The sequence below is a fragment of the Neophocaena asiaeorientalis genome, unplaced genomic scaffold (assembly GCF_003031525.2).
Source record: "Neophocaena asiaeorientalis asiaeorientalis breed wild unplaced genomic scaffold, Neophocaena_asiaeorientalis_V1.1 scaffold517, whole genome shotgun sequence".
Taxonomy (NCBI): Eukaryota; Metazoa; Chordata; class Mammalia; order Artiodactyla; family Phocoenidae; genus Neophocaena; species Neophocaena asiaeorientalis.
Genome location: NW_020172724.1, coordinates 2,993,004 through 3,001,480, shown reverse-complemented (window position 1 = coordinate 3,001,480; position 8,477 = coordinate 2,993,004). Strand labels below are relative to the sequence as shown.

At 45.3% G+C, this 8,477-nt stretch overlaps 1 protein-coding gene across 2 annotated transcripts in view; it reads right to left on the bottom strand.

The window, feature by feature from the left end:
- Positions 1 to 572: 572 nt before the first annotated feature.
- The window catches only part of SH2D4B (SH2 domain containing 4B), an 81,029-nt gene continuing 73,124 nt past the window's right edge, over positions 573 to 8,477 (bottom strand). Inside the window, exons 7-8 of one of the 2 annotated variants that reach the window (XM_024740271.1) lie at positions 6,735 to 6,955; positions 573 to 3,155 (exon numbers count right to left, since the gene is read on the bottom strand). In XM_024740271.1, the coding sequence (XP_024596039.1) occupies positions 3,063 to 3,155; positions 6,735 to 6,955 (314 nt within the window). In that variant the 3' untranslated portion in view covers positions 573 to 3,062. Of the gene's footprint in view, positions 3,156 to 6,734; positions 6,956 to 8,477 lie in introns of those variants that run through there. The other variant, XR_003002578.1, reaches the window with a different exon arrangement.

Below are 8,477 nucleotides of genomic sequence, written 5' to 3'. Positions count from 1 at the left end.
TCATGATAGTTGTGAGGATCGCACACACGAGCCCGGGCGCACACACAGAACTGAAACAACATTTGCAGTTTAATCTCAATCTCATGTTATGTTATTTTCCCAGCCACACTCTGAGACAGGCATCGTGGAGAAACTGTGGCCCAGAGAATTGGAGACACACGCTCAGCGTCACAAAACAAGAGTCTTTCTGCCTCCAAATTTATGCTGAGGGTACAGGAGGGGGCATACTCCCCAGGCACTCAGGTCTTCCTGCCCCTGTGTCCCTTCTAAGGATCCCCTCTCAGTAGCCCTTTTCAGCCCGTGCTTCTTAGATATCCCCCCCACTCCCCAAGTATGCAGGTCCAACTCTACCACACAGGGACCTCCCCAAATCTATACCCCAAGATACCCTTTCAGCTCTTGAAATTTATCTTCGAGTTGCACAGTGTTTTTTACACCTTCTCTTTCTAGTTATAGATTGTAAATTTTCCCTCTGCTGAGACTTGTAGCTGGCTGACTGTTTTTCATTATATTTGTAGGGCTCAGGGAAGAAAAAAAAAAAAAGACAATTCCTTTATTTGAGTATCCTGACATTTATTAGCATAATAAAACTCTCAAGAAGAGATTGCAGTTTTCCAGACAGTAATTTCATTTGCAGGACAACTTACAAGGAATTTATTTTAAAGCCAGGTAAAACCTAAAATCTATGAGACGTGCAGAAAGTGCAGGCCCCAAATAAAAAGAAATAAATGTATTAGGCATGGAAAAACTCAGCTGTGGTCTCTCACATGTTAATTAGGGGTGACAGGAACAACAGCTTGGGGAATCAGGTTCTCAACCCATCTTGGTCTACTTTCAAAGCTGCTTTGGAGTGAGAACTTTCTTCTTGTTAGTTTCTTCTAACACCTTGAAAATCATCACATCACATCCCCCCGACACGTCCCTGCTAAGCATGAAACCGTTGCTGTTGTTAAAGCGGTTGTCATCGGCGATACCCTCCATTTGACAGAGCTTTCGTATTTATCATTTAACTGACCTGCCATAAGGCCTAGTGTTGGCCATATAGAAAATTCTCTCCTCAGTTATACTGAACTTTAGTGAGGTTAAATAACATGAACAAAGTCACATGGTTGGTAAGTAGCAGCCAAAGCTCTAATTTGATTCCTCTGAGCCTAATGGAAAGAAGGTAATTTTAATAATAATAATCAGGTTTTAAAGCACTTTACAGTTCAGAAAGCAGGTTCCCTCCATCACTTTACTGCATTCATCCAGGGGCCCTGTGAGGCAGGTAGATAGGAGAGAGGACATGGAGTCAGCATGCAAATTTGATGGTATTGAGCACGTTTGTATGATGGGTCCTTACCCTGGCTTCCCCGAAAGGCTGAGCCTGCAGCAGTGCTTATGTGCTGCTGCGTCACCCAGGAGCATAGTCCCAGGGGAGCAGGAGAGAGCGAAAGGGGAGTGAAGCAGAGAGGGAGGAAGAACACACAGGAGGGGGTGGCACTGATCTGGCCACTGCTTGGTTTCATCGTGACTAGTTGCTCGGTCTTGCAGGACTGTCTTGATGCGTCTTGCATGTGAAGAACTGCCTCTCAGAACAGTCCCTCCAGAAGGGAAGAGGAAGGGAGAAGAATTGATCACCATCCTCTGTCTCCCATTGATCAAAGGTTCCCCTCATGGGGAGTTAACCTCCAGGCTCTCCTTGGCTGCATGGCGTCTTAATGCCTCTGCAGTAACAGAAGAGAGGCCCATAGCACCACACGAGGCAAGGCACCATTGGCCGATCAACACGGTGGGAGAGCCGTGCAGATCTGGTTTCAGTGGTGGCAACTGGAGTGAAACAAGTGGCCAAGGTGATCTGAGGAACAGGTGAGGCAAGGGGTGGAGTAGAACATAAGAGATGCCTGATACAACTATCAAGTAAGGTAACCAGTTCATTGATGGCCACAGAGTCCATTCATCCTTTTACTCCCACCAAATACAACGCTGCCAGCATTATTAGACTAGTCAGTTTCAGGGTGAGATTTGAACCCAAGTCTTCTTGATTCTAGAGCCTAAAATAACCCCATGGTAACATGCCATATACAGATATATATTATATATATATATATAAAATCCATAAATATAAAATACGAGTATGCAGAAAGACACCATCGCTGAAAGTTACTGAGTTACTGGAGAGTCTTCTTGTTAATATGAAGAACACAGTATAAATGGACAGTAGAATCAAAATCAAAAGAAGTAGGAAGGCATTTGAGTAACCTGCATAAACAGGACCACATCCTAGAAAGCAAAGGCCTTATCAGATGTCTACAAGCCATTCTTGAATTTATAATTCCCCCTGGGGCTTAGGCATATCTGTAGGAATACATGAAACCACTGCCTCAATATTGCAAAACCAGGGCCAAGATATGATTCCAAGACAGAGGGGGGATGGCAGAAGAGGGAAATACGAAGGCAGGGCAGTATCAGTCATCTCGTCTGGAAGCTGGGGCTCAGAAGCCTTAGGTAATTCCACTGATAATATCAATGAGAGTGACAATGAGTATCATTTAAAACACAGTACCTATGCCTTCCATATAAATCCTTTACAACATTTCTTCTCTAATCCCCATGACTTTATAAACAGTGACAAATAGAAAATAACTTACTAGAGATCGTTGCTGATGAGTGTTGGAAAACTTTCAGAAGAAGTGCAGTCGTTCAGCAAATATTTATTGAATGTCTACCATATGTTAAACTCAGAGTTCGGCACTGGAATTATTTGTATAATTAAAACATGATCCTTGTATTCTAGGAATTCAGTTTAGGGCAGCCATGACAAAAAGGCTTCATCTTCTGAGGTTGTATCTAAATTTTTCAGGAAAGAGTTGCACCAGCTGTTAGCAATTTCTGTCCTGGGCACTGGGTCAGGAACCAGCAGCACGTACACCATATATTTCATATTCCTTGAAATATACTAATCTACTTGTCCCTGTGGATGGTGGTGGATCTTCCAGAAGGCCATAAGAATTTGAGCTGGGAAGTTCTTGAGGTCAAAAATAGGATGCCCCACGGAGTCCAATCGAGAAGGGGGAAAAATATCATTCAAACAACAGATGGTAGTCTGGTGGGCTGTCCCTCTGTCCACAGGGTTCCTGCAGCAACTCTCCCCCTGAAACAGTGATAATTTCCTCCTAAAAGGAAAAAAAAAACGGAAAATTCACTTATAATCAAAAAAAGGAAATAAAGGTCCACCAGAGAGAGACCAGTTCAAGATAGAAAGACTAAGAATATGTGTCTGCCTCCTCTGCATTCAAATTTATAGAAATGGCAGGGAAAATTTTGCTTTTAAAAAGAAATAAATCCATAAAAGCATGGGAAAATAAGAAGGAGGACCACCAACAGAACAAAAATGTTGGCGAATACTTGAAAACCAAAGGCAATACAGGATGAGATTGTCAGAGGAGTGACTGTGGGGCAGGGGCAAGAACAAGTGTCAGTGGGACAGGCTGGGGAACTCCAGGTAGGTGGCAGAGGGCTCTGCCTCAGGCAGGTCAGGAAGTGAGGAGAGGCACGCAGTTCCTTGGGAAACCAAAGAGATCCAACTAGTTCAGACATCTCCACGCCCAAAGATGAAGTACTCACCGTCAATTCCGTCCCTCACTTCATGAACAGATTGGATTTGGGAAACAGGGACTATATCCATGGATGAATAAACAGGAATTTCAAAGTTCAAAGATCCTCTCAAAGCCCCAAATTTATAAACATTTAAGGAAGATCATAACCATAAAAGAAAGATGCCAAACTCAAGAATCGAAATGACTCCCAAGAAAATATCAGGTTTATAAAACAAACAGAAAGAGTCTTTAAGAGATGCGTATTAATCTCCTCACTGGAATAAGAAGATAAATCATCCATGAAACAAGAATGGACTATTATAAAATAAAAGAACCAGTTAAAAAACCTGGAAATGAAAGGGATGCCCATTTAAGTTAAAAAAATTTTTTCCAGTGGAAGACCTGGAGAGCAGAATGGACGTAACTAAAGAGCAATTCAGTCGCCAGAAGAATTGACACGTCAATAAGAAAGAGACATCTAAGTAGACAAATGGACAAAAGACATTAACACAATTCACAGAAGAAATCCAAGTGGCCATTAAACACATGAAAAAATCCCAGCATCAGTGGTAATCGGAGGAATACAAGCTAAACAACAGTGAGATACACTGCCCATCTTACGGGAAAACATTAAAATGACTGATAATCCCCAGTATTGGCAGCAGTGTAGGGAAACAGCCTCATATAGTTTGGGAAGAAGCATGAATTGGCGCTACATTTCTGGAGGGCAATCTGGCAGATCTTTTCAAAATAAAATGTGCTTCGTCTTCTATCCAGCAATTCCAGTGTGAGGGATCCATCCTAGAGAAAGACTTGCACATGTGCCCAAAGTGACACATGCAAGCAAGTCTCTGCAGCACTGTTTGTGGTCACGAAAACCTGGAAGCTACATAAGTGACAAGCAAGAGGAGGATGGAGAACGAAACTGTAAGATACATCCATACCAAGGATGCGGTGCGTGCTCGGACATGAAGAGATCCCACAGATGTATGTCAATAACAGCCAGCATGTCCTGGCAGCTTACAAATGTCAGGTGCGTTGTTGTAGTGCTTTACACAGTGATATCTTACTGAAACCTCCCAGTGGCCCTGAGAGGTGAGTCCTGTTCTTAAACCTACCTTACTGAGGAGGAGACTAAGGTCCCAAATTTGAATAGTAGCCCAAAGTCACACACAGTAATGAAGTTGGGATTTAAAACTTGGCAGCCCGATCTCAGGGACCATGCTTTCAAAAAATACATTCTATGAAATATTAAGCAAGTTTTTTAAAATCCAATTGCTAAGCTCTTGGTAAAGGATTATCCAATTTGTGTGAAAAATAACAAAACTATGGACATACATTTTGTTATATGCATAACAAAAAAAATTCATGTACATAAATTTCTACATTAATGCCCAGGAAATACCTGGATAGGGGAACAGCAGACTGGTAATTCAAGATGGAGGATAAAAATGGGGGCTTGAAATGAACAAGACTTTTGCTTTGTACTGTATTTGATTTTCCTTAGAATGTAATCATAAATTGTGTAATTAAAATGTTAATTTATAAAAGCTGACCACCAGATCTACACAGGGGCATAGACAATATCTCTCTTCAGTGTTAGAAACTCAGTTGCCAGCCTCAGACCCTACATTTGGGAGAGGGTAAAGACCTCCAGAAGCATCTGGTCTAGCCTTCCTATGCAGGAACCTGTCCATAGCATCTCTGAGAGACGGACATTCACCCTTCCAGGGACAAGGAGATCATCACTGCTCAAAGCAGCTTGTATTGGACAGAGAGAGCACACAGCGTGGCTTAGAGGGACAAGCATAAGCTTTAGACGCAGACAGCCTGGGGCTTATCTCCTGGGTCTAGCTGGTACCAGCCATGAAAACTTAGACAAGTTACTCAAACTCCCTGACCTTGGTTTCCTGATCTATGAAATGGGACTAATATGCCTCCCTCCCAGAGCCATGGTGAAGATTAAATGAGAACATGGATGAGAGCAACAGGCACAGCGATCGACACAGAAGGTACCAATATCCACGCACCCCTCCTTCCTCTTCCCTATAGTTGTTAGAAGGCTCTTCCTGATGCAAGTAGAAATCTGCTTTGATCCTGGTTAGCCTAGTTTTCTGAGCAGTCCTCTCCTCCCAGCATCTAGGTATTTGTAATTGGGTGGTTTTCTATGTGCTTTACTTATAAGTTCAAGTTAAGAGCTGCCCTAGAGCCCTGGGGACATCCGTGAAGAAAAAGTAATACAAATCCAAGAGTCTCTATTATAGCAAAAGCCCAGTGAGGCGGTCAAGTAATTCTGTGAACATTTCTACGCCTGCAAAGCTCAGGGAGATGGGGGACCCCTGAGCTGCCACAGCTCTGTCTCCCGGAATCCTGAGCCCCCCCACCCCGTTCCGGGTCACTGAGCTTCACCTCTGGCTTTCTTCCAGTTACTACTAATGCCAACAGCCACGTTAACACAAAAGTTGTTTCTTTTTATATACATCGTTTGGAAGAAAACGTCCTTCACAATGTGAGGTCCACGACAGGGGAACAAATAAGAACATGCATACCACTTCAGTTACAGGGCGCCGTTATGTACATCCCCCCATTTAACACTCACAGGATCTGAGTTAAGTAGTATTTACATCCATTTGCCCGGTTAGCAAACTAAAGCTCAGTGAGACTAAGGAAGCTGCCTGAGGTCACACACACTAAGTGGCAAAGCTATAGCTGGAACAAGAGGCATTGTACCTGAGAAGCTTCTCTAACCACAGGGCTGCCTGCCCAGCTAGCTTGACGAAGCTGCTGAAGGCCTGCCTAGAATGTCCTCAAGAGGGACACCCTGGAAAAAGCTGGGGGTGAGACATGGGCTGGGACAGAAGGCAGGTCAACCAGCCCCTAAGTGTTGACAGTAGGCAGCACTCAGGTACTCAAGGTGAGAAGCGGCTTGGAGACGGGTGTTTGAGGTGCCCGCGTGAGTAGAGGGTCAGCCAGAGAAGAGCAGTGGCCCCAGAGCCTGGTCTAGACAATCTCTTGTCTCTTCTACCAGCATGGTCTAGATCCCTGTGACCCTAAGGACCTTCTGGGGCTGCTTGCTCCCTCTCCATCCCCATCTCTTAGAATGCCCACAGCCTGCCTCTCCCCAGCCACCCCCATCAGCACCCCTAAGAGGGATACCTTGTGGAAATCAATGAGATCCGTGAGCGTTGCATGGCGATTGGGGTCCACTCCCAAGAAGCTGTAAAAATCCCCAGAGGCATCCACAAGAAAATGCTTGAACCCTTTCTGCAGGCGGTAGGAGAGGGTGTAACCCCAGATTTTCTCACTGACCCGGACCAGAAATGCGCCCTCAGTCATATTCTCAAGGAGATCTTCGGCATCTTCTCGGCTGATAATTCCTGTTTTTTAAAAAAAAAAAAAAAAGAAAAGTCAGCAGATTCTGCAACCCCTTCCCCAGCCAGCTACCCTCCCCAGATCATTCCTGCCCCTCAGCCTTGGTCAAAGGTCTAGAGAAGGGAGGGGCCTCCGGAGCTGCCCAGCACTTGACTTATTCTACTGAGGAGACACCTTGGCCCGGAGCAACTAGCAGTGAGCCTGGGGGCAGAGTTGCTACTCGGACCCCAATTTAGCAAGCTTTCCCCCAAATTAAGCCACACTAATTTGGATTAATTGGGTAAAACTGGGTAAGCAAAGAATTAGTAAATGAGCTGGAATTATAGCATCTATCGATTACAAATACAAGTCAACAAGAATTGCCCTGTGGAGAGCCTTAAGAGTACTGCTTTAATGACCAGACCAGAATGACTTACGATTACTGCCTCGGTGATCTCTCTGGTACCCATGAGTGAGCACCTGAAAACAGTGTTTCCTCTTAAGAAGTAAAAACACTTCCTCTGTCTACCTGTGGACGCCAGGCAAACAGTTTCTTAATAGGGGCACATAATTAAGCTCCACTTCGGCTCAAAGAACAAAACGTCCTCAGGTTCTGCGGTCCTACACGATGTGGCTTCACCACAGTAGGAGGGTCAGGTCTGGCCTTGGAGGTGTTTGTACATCAGGGTCAATCCCCCAAAAGGCTCTTCAGGAGCCGCTGTCCTCTAAGGGAGTGAACGAGAGGCCATGTGTCTGGTAGGTCAGGCTCTAGAGGGGGCGGCGGTGGGAAGAGGAGGGGTGTCAGGAGACCTAGATGACCTGCCCACCTCTGCCCTCACCTGCGCATGGGACCTTCAGCCAAGCCCTCAACTTCCCCAGTGTCCTTTGACGTTTAAGTGACAATCTTAATCTACCTACTTCGAGGGCGCATTACGACTTTCAAGTGAGACCAAGAATTGAAAATAATTTCATAAACAGAAGAGCTACAGAAATGTGGGCTCCTGCTCTCAGCTGTTACTTGGGGGAAAGGTAAATTGCAACACAATGTCCTCTTACACACCTACTTGTTTACCATCTGCATTCATTCAGCGGGATTATTTATTGCCAGTCACATAGCAGAGGGTAGAAGGTAGATGGGCTGCTCATCACCATGACCCTGAAGGCACTGCATGCTGTGACTCCCCGCCACTGCACCCCTGGTGCCATTGCCATGCTTCACTGTAGGGACACTCCCTTCCCATACCCTTCCTACTTAACAGGAGGTGTGGCACGACTTCCTTGTGCCCAAAGCAGAGGACACAGAAGCAGCCACACTGTCACATGTCCCCCTTTTAAGACAGCCAACACAAATGGGGGCCACCTCTTTCCTCCTTGCCCAGGACTTATCGAGAGGCAATCAAGCCAGCCACCCGCTCCCCAACCAGGCTGTGTAAGCAGAAAACCAGGGAGAGAGAAGAAGAGAAGAGGGTGGGAAGCACTCCCACCGCAGGGTGCCCGAAGAATCACACATACATACCACGCAGGAGGGAGGATGCTCCTTGGATGGCC